The sequence below is a fragment of the Balaenoptera acutorostrata genome, chromosome 16 (genome assembly GCF_949987535.1).
Source record: "Balaenoptera acutorostrata chromosome 16, mBalAcu1.1, whole genome shotgun sequence".
Lineage (NCBI taxonomy): Eukaryota > Metazoa > Chordata > Mammalia > Artiodactyla > Balaenopteridae > Balaenoptera > Balaenoptera acutorostrata.
The window spans coordinates 76,647,106-76,665,215 of NC_080079.1; the positions used below are offsets into that span (position 1 = coordinate 76,647,106).

An 18,110-nucleotide genomic window follows, 5' to 3' on the forward strand; every position below is an offset into this window, starting at 1 on the left:
GGCCGGCCATCCCCTCCATTCATTCCAGTGGTCGGAAGGCAGGAGAGGCTCAGGGTAGGTCACCGGCCTCACTGACAGAGGCTGAGCCGAGTGGGAAATCCCAGGAGGATTCCTCAACTGTTCTCCCCAAAGACACAGATTCCACGCATGACACTCACATGCCCCATTCATAGGCAACCGTCTGCGTTGTGCTGAGAGCTATTCTCTGTCCAGAGAGCTGTGGATTACAAATATTTCGTATTTCAGAATGTTGTTAAATGCCCCACTAATGATGTTATACCTAAACAGGAGTAAAAAGTTGAGCAAAGTGCCAAAAAAAAAAAGGGAAAAAAAATAACCGTAGGATTCCCCATTGCTAGGCACAAAACCAACTTTTTATTGAAATACAACATCCATACAGAAAAGGGCACAAACCACAAGGGTACAGCTCGAAGAATTTTCACAAACTATAGATACGCCCAGGTGACCAGCAACCCGATCAAGGAACAGAAGGTCCGAGAATCTCCCTTGTGCCCTTCTTGTTACCATTCCCCCAGGAGTAACTCACATCCCTACTTGCAACAGCAGAGGCGAACTTTGCCGGGTTTCACACTTGATATAAATGGAACCATACAGTACGGACTTGCCTCCTCTCGTGAGATGTACATGGTGCTGTGTGTGTGGCGGCAGGAGCACCCCTTCTCCTTGCTGGGTAGGACTTCACTGTGCAAATATACCCTAATTTATCCATTCAACGTGGGCATTTGGGTACTTTCCAGGTCAGGGTTATTATGAACAGTGCTTCTGTGAACATTCTAGTACATTTCTTTTGGTGAATATACGTACACATTTCTGTTGGGTAGAGGAGTGGAGTTTTTAGGTCATATGATATGTACATTCAACCCAAGCTATTTCACAGAAGAATGAGGAATTTATTGGATGGAGCCTGGCGGCTCACAAAATTGACAGAAAGCTAGAAAGGAGACCTGGGAAGATGGGTGGGGGCCAAGAAACAAAGCAGGAACGGTCTGCTCAGGACTCTGCCATCCCTGGACATTACTACCATTGGACATACCACCCCTGCAGCCTGCCAATCCTAGACACTTCCCCTGCTGGACCACTGCCACCCCTGGACCACCACAGCTCCCATGAAACGAATCTCAGCATCCCTTAATTTCTGTGTCACTTGCACCAGGCTCACAATCCCAAGCATGGGAGTCCAAGGAGATCACCCTGGGTCACTGGCCGGTCTGGTGCTGGAAAAGGGGATGCACCTGAGAGACAGAGAAGACCTCCCCACTTCAGCATCCACTGTGCTGGGGGCACTGCATCCCTACATTTATACATAGGGGTGATTTCATGATTTCCCCCTTTAGGAAAAGGGGTCAGGTGCTGGACAGCCAAGCTAGAAACACCATATGACAACTGCCTGCTACAGGCAGCTTCATCAGCTCCCGGCGACTGCTAGGGGGGTAGGGGCTCATCCACACGTTTGCGTGTCTCACAGCACATGTTCACGAACTTGCCTTTAAGGGCAGCAATGAGTTCAGGGATACGTTAAAAGGGGCAAGCCACACAAAACGCCATAGGTTTGGAAGCAAAAGGTGTAGTAAAAGGACAAAAAGCATCTCATGGAGGGATGCAAGGAAGAGAGGAGGAGAAGGAAAAAGAGGGGAAAAGCGGAGGCAGAATATGGAGGGATGTTGAAAGTGAAAACAAAGGGGAGAAAGTCTGGTGAAGACTAGGAGGAGTACATTATTTTCTTGACCTGATTTAGCCAGTTTCCGTGCTGTCCCACTTTCCCGGCTTCTCTGATGTGCTTTTATGGATTGTGCTTTGCTTTATCAGGTTCATGATGTTGATGTGGACCACAGAATGAAGAGATCCTGGTCATAAACCAAAACAGAGGAGGATTGGAAGTCCTATTATCACAGACAGCACACAATTCTGCTGTAGTCTGAGCACACAGCTTCCTAACAACAGTGTTATTATCAGGGAGCTTTCATGAAACAAAGAGTGGGTTTCAACAAAAGCAGCAAAGAATAAAAATGTACTAAAACCATTTATGAGGGTAGCAAGTCATTAATTGATCTGAAAATGACATTTGCCTCTCTGTAGGCGGTTTTACAGGATTCCTCCAACTGAACCATGGATCTCTGAAGTCATGCATTCTTCCCTATACTATAGCCTGGCATTTAGCACATTTGTTTTAAAATGATAATCAGAGCTTTCATCTATGTAGCACCTCCCTCTGTCCTAGACAGAAAGGCAGGAGGAGTAACTACCATTATCCCCAGTTTGCAGGTTCCAGGCACACAATGGCTTGCCCTACAGTGAAGCCACTGCCAGAGCCAGGACGGGAGACAGTTTCCAAACAAAGGGAACAGGACATACTTGGACAGAGTGCTCTCTGCCCCTGCGGTTTATTCCCTTCCTTCATCCGGGGTGGTAGGAGTTTGAGGTGGGGCTTGCAAGTCTGTCTCAGAAAAATCGAGAGCCGCCTAGCCTTCCATGGCGGCAGCCACGTTTCACCTTCCGTAAGCTGCCAGAATACGGGCCCAACACGCCTGCTCCTGGCGAAGATGGGAAGAGAAGTGTGCTGCTGGGTGGACCCCAGCAACGGTGCTTTGTGGCATGTGGCTCAGGTTGTCTGCAGGTCTACCTACCTGCCTGCAAACAGGTAGGCCTGGAAGGCAGTGGAGCTCAGGGGCTCAGGTCCCAGTTTTCCAGCTCACCATCTATAACCTCGGGGAAACTACATGGTCTTTCTGTGCCTCAGTTTCCCTCTCTTTAGAACAGACGTACTCTCACGGCATTTATTTATTGTTGGAGGATTAAATAAGTGGATACGTGTGAATGCTCTGATCAGTGGATGAGCTACGTGGTGAGCTGCTGCCCCTCGCTCACTCCTCTGGGGCAGGGGCCACCCTGGTGAAACCCCACAGGACCCAGTGCTGTGCCCAGAACAGGCCCTTATTAATGCAGCCCATGCAGAGCAGGAGCCAGAATAGGAGGGAGCAGGATGAGGTGGCATTTGGAGAGAAGACATGTGCCCCTGGCCCGCCGGGCTGGCGCACATAAACAGAGGTAATGGTGTGACATTTACAGTTAAGCTCACTCCAATATCCACCCAACACCTACATTCGGAGAAGGACCACCTCCAAAGGGATCAATGACAATCAGTGGGAAACAGGGGTCTGGACCCTCCCTCAGGGGCTGGGCCACAAGGCCCCAGGATGACCCACGTTTAGAAAACCACCCGATGATGTGGGTTATTTCTTCTTTAAATAGGACGACAGAAAAGCAGGAAATAGAGAACTTCCAGAACTGCTTTCTCCAGGAAGAGAGATGGAAACTTTACCCAGATACTTCAGTTGGTCAAAATGATCTAATTTGACACTGAATGATCATGAACGGGGGATTGTTTTCTCTTCTCAATAAATTATCCACTTCTCAATAAATTATCCACTTCTCAATAAATTATCCACTGAAATGTATACACTTGACCTATGTAAACTTGGGAATTGATGTTAAAAAAATTTAAGCCCTTAAACCCATACTTATTTTTACTTGGCACATTTGTTATTTGGCTACAAAAATGCCTATTTCCTTTTCTAATAATGAAAATAACATGAAAACGAAAAGAAAAAGTGAAATAGAATGCAGTGAAGAAAACCAATGAAAAGAGGAGACAGGCCTGGGCAATCCTGGTTGGGCGGGGGCGGGTGTGGGCAGAGCTCCCTAAAGCTATGAGCATGCGCGGTCTCTACGAGGGATTTTATGGACAGAAAAGGAGACGTTTTCACAGCAAACGGAGTCAGAGGATGGTACAAAAGAACTTCTTCTCTCGGAAGGGGTTTTCTGACGCAGGCACTGGAATGATGAGAGGGTCCTCCCGCACGTGAGCTTCACAGTACGCCAGGAGGTCCGCTGCTGCCTGGGAGACCTGGGGGGGGACACAGCACAGGTGCAGGGTTAGAAGCTGGTTCACGGTGGGTCCGAGGCAGAGGTGTCCATTTGGAGAGCGGACAAGCCCAAGGACAGGCTGTGTCGTGTGCACCACCACCGACAAGGCCATTCCGTGGCCTGGAGAGTGGACTTGTGCAAACCCAGAGGAGACAGGTTTTGAAACATGCTTCCAAGGAAATGTAATAGAGAAGAACAAACGTGACTCCATATTGGATCAGTTCCTTTAGCTCTAACCCCTGTGCACTGTTTCCTGTGCTTAGGCATGCTGGCTCTGCACCTTCTGTAAAAGAATGTTGCCTAGAGCCTGAAATATACAGGAGAGCCTATTCTCAAAGCTCTGACCTTTAAAGGTAAAACACCTTTCCATTCATATAGAGATAAAGGTTGCAGAACAGAGGACAACAGTTGTCTTGTTGGAGGTTTATAGGAACACCGTGACCTGACCTATGGGGACAGGTGCAAAAACAAAAGATTCCTACATCTAGAAATCTGCAACTACCAGCCACACCCCCTGCCCCTTTAGTATAAAAGAAGCCTGAATTCTCACTCCGGGAAGATGGTTCTTTGGGACAGTAGTTCACCCTCTTCTTGGTCTGCTGGCTTTCTGAATAAAGTCACTCTTCCATGCCCCAGCACCTTATCTCTCGATTTATTGGCCTGCTGTGCATCGGGCAGTACGAGCGTAGGCTAGGTAACGCAAAGAGATGTCGCCTGGTGGTAGAGTAGCTCAATACCGAGAGAGGAATGAGGAGCCAGCAGGAAGGTCCAGACAGCCTCGTCCTCCTGTCAACTGAGGGATAAGTGGAAGCTCCAGGCCAGTAGCCTCACCATTACTCTGTGAAACCATTTCTAGACGGATAAAGCCGAGTGCTGGCTCAAGCCAAGCCAGTGTGACTGTAGTTATTATTATTAGTGTCATTGTTTTATTGCAATCCACTCTCGTGACCAACACAGCCACTTATTCCTCCTCGACAGAACACAGATCATAAGCACATTATACAGAACGCACATATAAGCACACGTTGAACTTGGAACGGCCACTCCCCTGAGGAGACAGTTGCTCCTGACCAGAACACCCTTTCCATTTTCCTTCCAGGCTTATCTGAAGCCTCCTGACACCTGGCAACTGTGGATCAAACTATCCCCCAGCTCAACTCCAGGAGTTCCAGGGGAGGAGTTGCTGGGAGAAGGCCAGGTGCCGAGAAGGATTCGCTAAGAGGAAGCTCATTTTGCCCGTGGTCCGTGTCACGTGTCTGGCAAATGAGTGGTCTGTGAATTAACATCCTGCCCATTAGCTTGTGCTTATTAGAGGCTACAGGCCAGGCTAAGTATATAGCAGGCAAAGTGAATCCTTTTTGTACATTCAATGTCTAAATCTTCTCCAGAATGAAAAAACACTCCACAAGTGAATGAAAAATGTTTGAAAGCCCCAGTACGTACAAGCCATACACCTTCCATCAGGTTTTAAAAACTGGCCCATCTTCCAAAACTTTACAGAAATTCTTCTTCTGATTTCCAGCCCAGACCTACCTATTTTAGCAGTGCCTGGAATCCTACAAATAATTCCAGTAGAGATATGTAATGAATTTTTCCTTTGAATGAAACAACTAAAAGTTGAGCCGATGAGTCAACCTGAATCCTGAGAAAGTCTACATTTGTTGAGAGTGTGGAATGGAGCATCAGGCTTCCCCATTCATCTCCGCCCCCAAGATGGCTGTGTGACCTTGGGTAAGTAACTCAAACTCTCTGAGCTTTATTTAGTTTCTTCATTTGTAAGACTGGGTGAGTTAGAAATCTCCAAGATCCTGTTTACTCTAAACAGTCTATAATTTGAGCTCTAATAGCACCACGGCAATATTTTAGATCCTAAATAAATGGATGTTGGGTTGAATGAGAGTGAAGTTTGCGGTGATTTACAGGACACACATACAGGAATCTCCCAGGTGACGCCACAAATATAGGCCTGCAGGGGACCCGTGAAGCCATCACAAGGGACTAAAGCACATGAGCAGGGAAGCTGACTCTGAAGCCCACAAAGCTGTGATGGACACACGAGAGAACCAGAATCACAGAGCAAGCACGTGGGCATGGAGCCGAGAGACGGAGCTCGGCACACAGCATGCTTACTTCTACCTTCTGACCCAAAGCCAAGTGCTCTCCCCTGACTGCCTTAGTCACGATCCCCTACTCTCCGTTCCAGGCTTCTCCCAGGGCCCAGAGAGGCATGGGGTCTTCTCCGTGGCCACCTTGTTAGGGTGACCACGGAAGTCATCTAGTGGCTTCTCTGGCAACCACTGCGAACTGGTCTACACTGCTGCCCAGGCCAGCACACACAAGAGGGCAGCAGTCTTGGGACCTTCTTCCCCTAAGAGCCACCTGTCCTCTTAGCTCTGACTTCAGTGAGCTCTTCCAGATGGTTCATTTCAGAATGTCTTGGCCTTCCCTGGTGGCGCAGTGGTTGGGAATCTGCCTGCCAATGCAGGGGACACGGGTTCGAGCCCTGGTCTGGGAAGATCCCGCATGCCGCGGAGCAACTAGGCCTGTGAGCCACAACTACTGAGCCTGCGCGTCTGGAGCCTGTGCTCCGCAACAAGAGGCTGCGACAGTGAGAGGCCCGCGCACCACGATGAAGAGTGGCCCCCGCTCGCCACAACTAGAGAAAGCCCTCGCAAAGAAATGAAGACCCAACACAGCAAAGAATAAATAAATAAATAAATAAATAAATAAATAAATAAAAAGAATGTCTTAACATCCCCTCTCTAGTTTTCATTTTTCCCATCTATTTCATTTTTGGGACATGCTTCCATTTGTTCTGAATTCTCTATAAACCTTATCGTCTCATCTGGGAAGTATTTACTGAGTGTCCATCTTTTAGCTAATTGAGAGGGCATGGGGAAAAAATAAGGCAGGATTTTTGTCCTCTAAAGATCTAACTGAGAAGACTCAAAAATTATAAAGTCACTAGAATAATTAGTATGTGCTAAAACATCACAGGAGAATAGCTGCACACCACTGCAGGGCCATGAACAAGGGCAGGGAGACAGGGGTGTCTGAGTACCCCATCCACTTCCACACAGGGGAAGTTACCTTGGTCAACCTGCCTCCTTTATCCAGAGGCTGGTCCCAGCCATCTGAACCCAGAAACACGATTTTCTGGCATGCCAAGAATGGCTCATCTCCTGTGGCAGATCCATATTAAACAAGTTCAAGAGACAGCTGTATAAAACCATTAATAAAAACAATAGCTAACATTTACTGAGTGCTTATTATGTGCCAGACCCTGTGCTAAATGCACCATCCTATGTATGACCTCATTTAATTCTTCTAAGTACTATTCTTAAAGCCACTTTACAGATAAGGAAACTGATGCATGAAAGTTAAGAAATTTGCCCAAGGTCATACAACTAGTAAGAGACAGGACCAGAATTTGAAGCTAAGCAGTCTGGCCACAGAAGCTAAATGCTGCAGCAGCTGCCTGATTAACTGCTCATGAAAACTTTAACTGTAAGGTGGCCTGGAAAGTTCTTGTCTGCTGGGCCAGCACACTCTCCTGGTAGACCAGCTACCTGGGAACTCACGTGACCAGTAGGAGAAGAGTCTTGCAACTAAAGTTTCTTAGGTCATTTGTTTAATCCAGGGACAGTCTTGCCAAGGAAACCCTAACAGGTGAGTGTCCTCAGCTGGGACTGGCTTTCTCTCCCTGTGCCCTGGGGAGTGACCGGATGGACGCTGCCAATGTCACCCTGAGACTCCTCCCTCTAGGCTGTGACCTACATTACACGCCGTTAGAGAATTAAACAAGGATGTTATTACACTGAGTTGGCTCTAATTCCTTAGTAGCCTTCGTAAACTAACCAAAACCAAGAAGCCTGAGAACCTGAGAAAGTGAAACTTAAGACCGATCACAAACAGCCAGCTGGGTCTTCCCACCTAAGACAACCGCTTAAGCTATACCTAATAGCTGCTTTGCTTCAGCATCTTCTCTATCAACACCTTGCCCTATGCCTGTCGGTGGACCACTAACTACCTTTGGTTTGGCGTTGCCGGATTCGACTCCACGTATGCCTAAATAAACTCTTCAAAAATTTTAGTGCGCCTCAGTTTACCTATTAACAACACGATCCAGCTGGTCCGAAGTTGGCTTGCTAACAATCAATCCCAACATTACAGCTTCCTTCCCCTTGATCAGTTTACATGTTCAGATGCTTGTCAACACCCATCCATCGTGGGTGGATTTGACGAGTGTAATTTCCCGGGAGCAACCGCAAGGGGGCGCTGCATCGCCAACCATCAGGCCAGGACATGGGAGGAGAGGGTTCAAAACAATGGGGCGTTGGGGGACGCCCGCGGAGGCGAGATGGGGCTGGGTCTCCTTCCAGTCTCACAGCTGTGTATCTGCTCCCCTCCCAGCCCCGTGTCTACGACACCCTGAAAACCATGTTGTTAATGTCTGGCCTCGCTAGCTACAAGCAGGTCTAATTTAGGGATTTTTCTGTCACCTCCAAAGGTGACACTGCATTTGATGCCACGATTTTTCTTTCAAGAAAACAAGCTGTTCTTAGATTGCCTCCTTTTGTTGTTGTTGTTGTTATTTTAGGATCACGGATGTGTTTGCTTAGTTATAACTGCACGCCTCTGGACTGCAGAGTTCCATCCGTGCACCCGTACAACAGGAATGAAATTGGAATCAAGTCAGTATTAGCGCCCAGTAATTGGTGCCCAGTTTAAGACCAAATGTGTGGGTCTGGGTTGGCTCCACGCAATATTAGCTTCCTAGATGCACTCAGATTATTGAGAACACTGTACAGTACGGTATACGAGCGAGTAAGTCATCTTACAACAAAAGGGAGTTTTCCACCTTTTTCCACCTTCGCTATCAGCTTTACTTCATGCAGTGTCTAAGGTCCTTTTATTCCTGTATAGCCAAAGTATCTTGGATAACCCCTGAAGTTTGTTGTAATGGGATCTGAAAAGATACATACATGTAATGAACACCTTTATAGGTATTTTAAAAAATATTTATTTATATAGGTTTTTAAAAATTTACTTATTTTTGAGTGCGTTGGGTCTTCGTTGCTGCGCGCGGGCTTCTCCTTGAGGTGGCTTCTCCTGATGCGCAGCACAGGCTCTAGGCTCACAGGCTTCAGTAGTTGTGGCTCGCAGGCTCAGTAGTTGTGGCTCACGGGGTTAGTTGCTCTACGGTATGTGGGAGCTTCCCAGACCAGGGCTCCAACCCGTGTCCCCTGCATTGGCAGGCGGATTCTTAACCACTGAGCTACCAGGGAAGTCCCGTAATGAACATCTTGATGAGGCTTCCACATGAAAGGTGACATCCTAACACACAGTTTAGTATCCAGGCATTAATTAACCTAAATCTGCTCCTTAGGTTGAAAGGGAGGGTTTCCTTAATCAGTGCATATAAAATATGGCTTGCAGACTTCGCCATATCCCAGAAACATCTGCCATCTTTGAAACATAAAATAGACGATTCACTTTCAAAGGGAAAATTTTATTCTGGTTGGAAATGTGAAACTCCCTTACTGTTTATGCTTTCTCATCAAGCCTGAAGTCTGCTCTGTCTAAAGGCCTCTGTTATGAAATGCCCAGAGCATTTTTGCCTCCTCTCCTTAGTAGTGAACTCTGTTAAGAGTTACAAGATAACAGATGTTGAAAAGAATCAGCAGCCTGGGAACAACTGTGGAATTTTACCATTACGTTTCAGAATAAAAGAGGTGATTGAAACAGCCCAAGTTAGCACATAATCCCGTTAGTTGCACTATAATTACAAGCTTCAATGATGGGGAGAAAATGTTGCAATTACTAAATCACATTCCTGGACAAGGCAGATGACATAATTACTATTCTGGCTTTGACACCCACTGCATTTATCCTTTGCATCTAAAGCAGAGCGACTCACACCTATTTCTCAGCAAGCCTGGTCCATTTAACAATACTACTTGGAATCAATTACAATCATCCTTGATGGCTCTGCCTGTTCCTCCCTCCACCCCAAGAAAACAAAGCAGGATTACAGTCAAGAGCACAGCCAGGTTGCAGCCCCCATTGTGCAATGGTATCTTTCACAAGGTCAAACTTGGTACACACTCCAGCAGAAAAAATCATACGCCGTTTATCCCTAGTAGAATCCTGAGGACATCACAGGTTTATGCCTCACCTCTAAGTCCTGAGCTAACACTACAGGGTGAATCCTTGTGAATTTTTTCTTTCTTCTAATGCTGGAGAGTATTTGAGATCAACGTACCAGTTTTTAAGGGCATTCTCAAGATACTTCCAAATTATTATGCTATGGGCTGAATGTGTGTGTCCTCCCGCCACCCCCCAAATTCACATGTTGAAGCCTAAGTCTCCAGTGTGAATGATATTTGGAGGTGGGGCCTTTGGTAGGTAATTAGGTCATGAGGGTTGAACGCTCATGAATGGGATTGAGACAGGCCTGGGACCTGGGACCTTTTGCTGAATGTTTGCACCTGGACAAACGTCTCCCTAAGCAGCAGAGAAACTATAAGGGACTAAAAATAACTGTACAAAGTGCAGTTGGGGAAAATTATGGACTGAAAGAGGCAAAAAGACCAAAAACCCAACTGCCACTTCTGCAGAGCTGGGAGCAAGAAAAAGGGTGTCAGGAGCAAAAGCAGGGTCTGCACATGCCCTCTGCACACAAAATCACCAAAGGGGTGGGCAGACCACCTAAGCCACCCCTCCAGCCCGACCCCTGGACCTGCCCCTACCCTCACCCCATATAAGGAACCAGCTCGTCCCACCTTGGGGAGCGAGCAAGCAAGGGAACCTATTACCTGTTCTCACCCCCACCCCCCTCAGCTGCAGCAGGGCCCCCAATAGAGCCTTGCCTGAATTTCTTGTCTGGCCTCTCTGATCAATTTCTATTGATTAAGGAGGCCAAGAACCCTGGTCGGTAACAGGATTAGTGCCCTTATGAGAGACATGAGAGAGAATCTCTCTCTCTCTCTCCCTTCCATGTGAGGTCATAGCAAGAAGGTGGCCACCTGTAAGCCAGGAAGAGAGCCCTCACCAGAACCTGACCATGCTGGCACCCTGGTCTCAGAATTCCCAGCCTACAGAGCTGTGCAAAATGAATTTCTGCTGTTGAAGCTACCTAGTCTATGGTATTCTGTTATAGCAGACATTTGGCTTCCAGTGGTTCCCAGCAACTATTTTGTATTGACCCAGATCAATACAGATAATTCTCAATCATTGGGTTCTAGGCCACAAATAGCATCTAGTTGTGAGTAAGGTTATTCCCAGAGGAAACCAGAGGGGTTGGGAGATACGTGTGAATAAATGAATAATATAACAGAGAGTCCCTCTCTGAATTCTAAAGTCAAATGTCCAGAATAGAGGATTAGCTGCTGTTTCCTATCACCAGCATAAAGGTTTTTTTCCACATCAAAAGTTGATTGCGCATTAAGAGGTAATTCTAAGATGCTTGAAAGAGAGTTTTAATATCTCCAAGTTAATCTAAGTAAGAGCTTGTCATTACTTGGTCTTCACCACCAGAACCGCAAAGCTCTCAGCTTGTTTAGAATGACTGATCCCGGACCCTGACTTAACCAAACACTTCCAACAGGTTGCTGTGTGTCCTGTATGACTCTGACCACCTCTTAGCTTTGATATATCTCAATTTCCCACAAAGGAAGCCATAATTCAGTCATTTTGCAAGTTCGCCAAAAGAGTAATTTATTTGGTGACAGAAACTAGTGAGTCACTCAAGAGGTTTCTGGGGCTGACGTAGGGGTGAAAGATGAACATAACAAGCGGGTTCTAGCTCTAGGGATTCTAGAAAGCAACAGCATGTCTTAGAGAGGAAGCACGGGGTTGTGAGTCAAAAAGCAATGTCCCTGACAGAGCTGAACTCAGCACTGCTGAGCTGTGTCATCCGGGCACTCAGTTTCCACTCCTGTAAACGGGAATAGCAATACCTGGTGGTTTGTGGCTAAATGATATAACAGATGCTATTATACATACAGTGTGTTATTGTTTCATTATTCACTTGGCTACTTTCTGGTAGGGTGGGAAGGGTGTTTGAGCCATAGACATGAAGTCATTTCTCAGAAATGATCAGGGCAATTTGATGCCTGTGGTGCCTCCACCCAAAACGTCCTCTTGAAGTGGGATGCACTCTTCACGTTCTTTTTTTAAATAAATTTATTTATTTATTATTGGCTGCATCGCATCTTTGTTGCTGCGCGCAGGCTTTTCTCTAGTTGCGTCGAGCGGGGGGGGCTACTCTTCGTTGCTGCACGTGGGCTTCTCATTGCAGTGGCTTCTCTTGTTGCGGAGCACGGGCTCTAGGCATGCGGGCTTCAGTAGCTGTGGCACGTGGGCTCAGTAGTTGTGGCTCACGGGCTTACTTGCTCCGCAGCATGTGGGATCTTCCCAGACCAGGGCTCGAACCCGTGTCCCCCTGCATTGGCAGGTGGATTCTTAACCACTGCGCCACCAGGGAAGTCCTTCACGTTCTTGTTCTACTCTCACATTCTACTCTCTGATTTAATTCAAAGATTCCTTTCCTTTTATCTGATACCTGTTCTAGAAGTGCTCATTCGTATCGCCCTTTTTTGATTTTCTTTCTAAATTTGATCGTAGAAAGTTATCATCTGAATCACTGAACTTCTAAAGGTCTGGGTGAGGGTTATAAATGCTTCTGGCAGAGGAAGGGAAAATGAACAAAAGGGTTAAACCTAAATTGTTAAACTAGCAGAAGCTGGAGTGAGAAAGGGTTGCTACAGAGTTCAGACGAGACCTATCGAAAAGGCAAAATCTATTAGCACTGCCTCTAGACTTTTGGCGGGTCATGTGACATAATTTATATTTATTTTCTTTTAGAAATGCCATTCTTTCCACCTTAATATCATCTATCATCTTAATTACATCCCTTTCCTGGATTTCACCAGACCCTTTTAATCGTCCATCTATGACCTATCAGAACATGATGATCTCCCCAATTTTGCCCTTTCTCACTTGTTCACAGGGAATACCATGATATTTGAGCCTCACGCTTCTTTTGTTTGAACAACTACTGACTTTGGCTTCAGAATTTTGTGCTTTGGCTTCAGAAACTTAATAGTGCATGTTTTATCTTCTGGAAAAATAAAACCATAAAAAACACATTTTGTTCTTTCCAAAGAATTCACAAACTGGCAGCACAGCCACAACTCTTAGGAAGTGCTAGAAAAACATAAGAATAACATGCGTTAAAGACATATCTGTTAGAAGAATTATGAGGAAAGAGCCCTGGTTCAAATACTAATGTGAGGGACTTCCCTGGTGGCACCGTGGTTAAGAATCCGCCTGCCGGGCTTCCCTGGTGGCGCAGTGGTTGAGAATCTGCCTGCTAATGCAGGAGACACGGGTTCGAGCCCTGGTCTGGGAAGATCCCACATGCCGCGGAGCAACTAGGCCCGTGAGCCACAACTACTGAGCCTGCGCGTCTGGAGCCTGTGCTCCGCAACAAGAGAGGCCACAATAGTGAGAGGCCCGCGCACCGCGATGAAGAGTGGCCCCCACTTGCCACAACTGGAGAAAGCCATAGCACAAAAACGAAGACCCAACATAGCAATCAATCAATCAATAAAGAAATCTTAAAAAAAAAAAAAAAAAAAAAGAATCCGCCTGCCAATGCAGGAGACACGGGTTCGAGCCCTGGTCCGGGAAGATCCCACATGCCGTGGAGCAACTAGGCCCGTGAGCCACAACTACTGAGCCTGCGCTCTAGAGCCCGCGAGCCACAACTACTGAAGCCCGTGTGCCTAGAGCCCGTGCTCCGCAACAAGAGAAGCCACGGGAATGAGAAGACCGCGGACTGCAACGAAGAGTAGCCCCCGCTCACCACAACTAGAGAAAGCCCGCGCGCAGCAACGAAGACCCAATGCAGCCAAAAATAAATAAGTAAATAAATTTATTAAAAAAAACAACAACAAACAAATGTGAAGCAAGAGTCACAACACTGATGCCCAAAGGGCTGTGCCGGCAAATTTCCGGACACTTACCATTTGGCTCCACCAAACAGCTCTGGGTTATCCAGGCTGTTGGAGAGAACCATTAGTACAAAGACAATCCCAAGCGAATTCACACTTAAATTTGGAATATCATTTATGATTTCTATGCTGTAAGTTTACTTAAAAATATGGTCAGATTTTGCATTTGACTGTTAATACCTAAGGAATAGGGAGGAAGACAGAGACTGTACACGAAATGAATAATGCACGTGCAGATAACTGAATTTGTTTAACTTAATTGACAGTAGTAAAAAAAAAACAAAAAACAAACCACTCCTGGGTTTGAAATACAAGTGGCTTAGGCTGATGGTGCGGTGGTGAGATCCTGCGTGGAAAGAACAGGAGTCTCTGTTTCTGTTTTCTGCACTATGTGGTCACCTCACGTGGCACCCCCCCCGCCCCCATCAGAGGAGGGAGTAATTGAGTCCTCAGGGGGTGGTGACACTTTGTTGCCTTTATTACAATAATAATCCTTATTTGTTTGTAAAATTACTCCAAACGTAGAAAGACGGAAATAAAAATCAACGGAAACCCTGCCATTGGAGGGAACATCTTGGTGAACATCTTTGCAGACATCTTACTTTCCGTCTTTGTACATACAATCTCACAGGCTGTTCTGCAATATGCTTTTCACTCAGTACACACAGATGTACATCATTTAATGATGCTATAGTATAACACTGTCTATATATAACTTATGTGAAATAAAATTCATATTTTATGGCAAGACAAGAAAAACTGAGACATAAAAAATTTTCTCTGCCATTTGGCCGCCTCTCTCCCCGCACTGTGCACTGTGTATGTGCATTATGCATCACGCAAACCTCCCCTTCCACAGAAATACCTCGCAACCATCAAGTGCAACATTCTCCTAGCATCAACAAGACAACACCTTAAAAGATGACGTTCGGGCTTCCCTGGTGGCGCGGTGGTTGAGAATCTGCCTGCCAATGCAGGGGACGCGGGTTCGAGCCCTGGTCTGGGAAGAGCCCACATGCCGCGGAGCAACTGGGCCCGTGAGCCACAACTACTGAGCCTGCGTGTCTGGAGCCTGTGCTCCGCAACAACAGAGGCCGCGATAGTGAGAGGCCCGCGCACCGCGATGAAGAGTGGCCCCCGCTTGCCGCAACTAGAGAAAGCCCTTGCACAGAAACGAAGACCCAACACAGCTAAAAATAAATAAATAAATAATTAATTACAAAAAAAAAAGATTACGTTCCTTCTTGATCTTGTAAGGGGTCACATGACCCACCACTTTGTACCTGCAGATCCGTATTATGCAAACTGTCAATAATCCACCGTTTGATGTACAACCCTCTGTCTCAAAAAACTTATATAACTCTGCTTTGACTTGTAAAGGGTGTTACAGTTCTCAGAGCTTTCTGAGATGCTTTTCCCGGGTTATAATCCTCAATTTGGTTCCAATAAAAATTTCCATTTCTTTCTTAGATCGACTGATTAATTTTTCATCGACACTATTTAACCAATCCCTATGGATGGACAAAAATACAATTTTTTGACATTATAACAGTGCTCTGATGAAATTCTTACTGTCCTTTATTTTTTATGAGATTCTCCTTCGGGTAAATTCCTAGAAGTGAGAATGCTGGGTCAGAGTGTGAACAATAAATATTTTGACACATATTCCAAACTACCCTTTGGGAAGATGGTACCAGTTTCCACTCCAGCTATCAAAACAACTGCTCACTTCCTTTAACAGTTGATGTATGACACTGGATTTCAGCAAAAATGAAAAACATCAATAGCCTGGATCTCAGTTGTTGTTGTTGTTTTTTCAAGTGGATCTCAGTGTTTTTCGGAGACACGATTCTTATATTAGTTTTGAAGGTAAATGTCTCTTCATATATATTTGACCCTTTACATCTCTCCTTTTTAAATTGCCTATTCATGCTGTTTGTGCTTTTTTTTTTAAGAAAAGGGGGCTCTTTTTTATCTTACTGATTTTTCAGAGAAATTAAAGAAATTAACCTTTGTTATTCAGGTAGCAAATATTTTTCTTAATTTGTTAATTGGGAGATTTTTACCATATAGAATTTTTTTGAAAATCCAGTCAAAACTTTTACTTAATGAACTGTGGATTTTGTAACATGCTTGGCCTTCCCAAACTCACATTATAAAAATACTTGCTCCTATTTTCCTAGTATTTTTATGGTTCTATTTGTTATATTTAAATCTCTGATTGAAGTTATGAACTGAAATGTGTTTCCCCAAACTCAGAGGGTGAAGCCATACCCCCGTAAAAATTAATAAAGGGAAGCCTCATTAAAATGGAGCGAGGAGGCCAGCAGGGGGAGCTCTCATGAAGTCATGAAGTACCACTCAAGTCGATTACTGGAAGCACTGTCAATTTCAAACCCCAACAGAAGAATCAGCAACAGGAAAAGACCCCTCAATTACAAGCCCCAACAGGACATCTCCTACAAGAAATCAACTACCCCAGCAAACTCGGCCAATGAGAAACTACTGTCACCCTGAACTCTCACTTTTCTCCAAAGGACTTCCATTCAAAAACAACCCTCCCAGTGTCTTCCTTTTTCTCTATAAAATAACATTCCTCTCCTTTGTTTGTTGGACTTGCCTATAGTTTTTGCTGTAGCATGCTTGTCCTGAATTGCAAGTCTATTAAGTACTATTCCCAAATAAACCCACCTTTGCTGGTAAAATAGCTGACTTTTCTTTTTAAGGACAACACCCCCGACGTAACTGTATTCGGAAGGCCTTCACAGAGATACAGTCGGTCCTCTGTATTCATGGGTTCTGTGTCAGCGGATTCAACCAAACACGGATGGAAAATGTTCAAAAAAAAAAAAAATCCAGAAAGTTCCAACAAGCAAAACTTGAATTTGCTGCACACCAGCAACTATTTACACAGCATTTATGTTGTATTTACAACTGTTTACATAGCATTTCCATTGTATTAAGTATTATAAGTAATCTAGAGATGATTTAAAGTATATAGGAGGATGTGTGTAGGTTATATGCAAATATTACACCATTTTATATAAGGGACTTGAGCATCCTTGAATTTTGGTAACTGAGGAGGGTCCTGGAACCAGTCCCTTACTGGGGATACCAAGGGATGACTGTAATTCAGGCTAGCTGAGGTCATAAGGGTGGGACCCCAATCCAGTAGGATTGCGTGTGTTTATAAGAAGAGGAAGAGAATCTAGAAGGCTCTCTCTTGACATGAGCACAGAGGAAAGGCCGTGTGAGGACACAGTGTGAAGACAGCTGTCTGCAACCGAAGGAGAGAGGCCTCACCAGACAACCCTGCCGGCACCTTAACCTTGGACTTGGAGCCTCCACAACTGTGAGAACACAAATTTCTATCGTTTAAGCCACACAGTCTGTGGTATTCTGTTATGGCAGCCCTAGCAGATGAATACAATCCATCTGATATTTATCTGGATAAAATTAGTGGTGTATGCAGCTTTGTTTTCCAAAGTGCAAGCCATTTCCAGCAACACTTATTAATACTCTGTTCTATACTGCTTTGAGATGCCATCTGGATTGTATTTCAAATTCCCAATACACTTGGGTCTATTTAGGGACTTCCTATTCTTTTCCATTGATTTGTCTATTCCTAAAGGAGTATCATAAATCTTTAAGTACTATGATTTTATAATAAACTTTAATACCTAGTAGAAATATTCTACATATGATATTCTATCATACACTTTTTTTTTAACTTCCTGGATACCCTTACATTTATTTATCTAATTGAAATTTGCAATAATTTTAAGTTTGCTTTCTTCAAAAACAGTGATAGAATTACTCCCTTTTCCAAGCTGAATAATATTCTGCTCTGTGGATATACAGACATATCTTGTTTATTGTGCTTCACTTTATTGCATTTCATAGATATTGCATTTTTTTTAATAAATTGAAGATTTATGACAACCATGTATTGTCAGATGATGGTTAGCAATTTTTAGCAATAAAGTATTTTTAAATTAAGGTATGTGACATTTCTTTTAGACATAGTGATATTATTGCACACTTAATAGACTACAGTATAGTGTAACCATAACTTTTATATGCACTGGGAAACCAAAAAATTTGTGTGACTCACTTTGTTGCGATATTGGCTTTATTGCGGTGACC

The 18,110-nt window shown here is 44.9% G+C and overlaps 1 protein-coding gene across 4 annotated transcripts in view; it reads right to left on the bottom strand.

Annotated features, from left to right (window-relative positions):
• Window positions 1-352: 352 nt before the first annotated feature.
• GNG4 (G protein subunit gamma 4) overlaps window positions 353-18,110 on the bottom strand; it is a 60,789-nt gene continuing 43,031 nt past the window's right edge. For all 4 annotated transcript variants that reach the window (XM_007170768.2, XM_007170769.3, XM_057531568.1 and 1 more), the window contains one exon: window positions 353-3,925. In XM_007170768.2, the coding sequence (XP_007170830.2) occupies window positions 3,797-3,925 (129 nt within the window). In that variant the 3' untranslated portion in view covers window positions 353-3,796. The remainder of the gene's footprint in view (window positions 3,926-18,110) is intronic.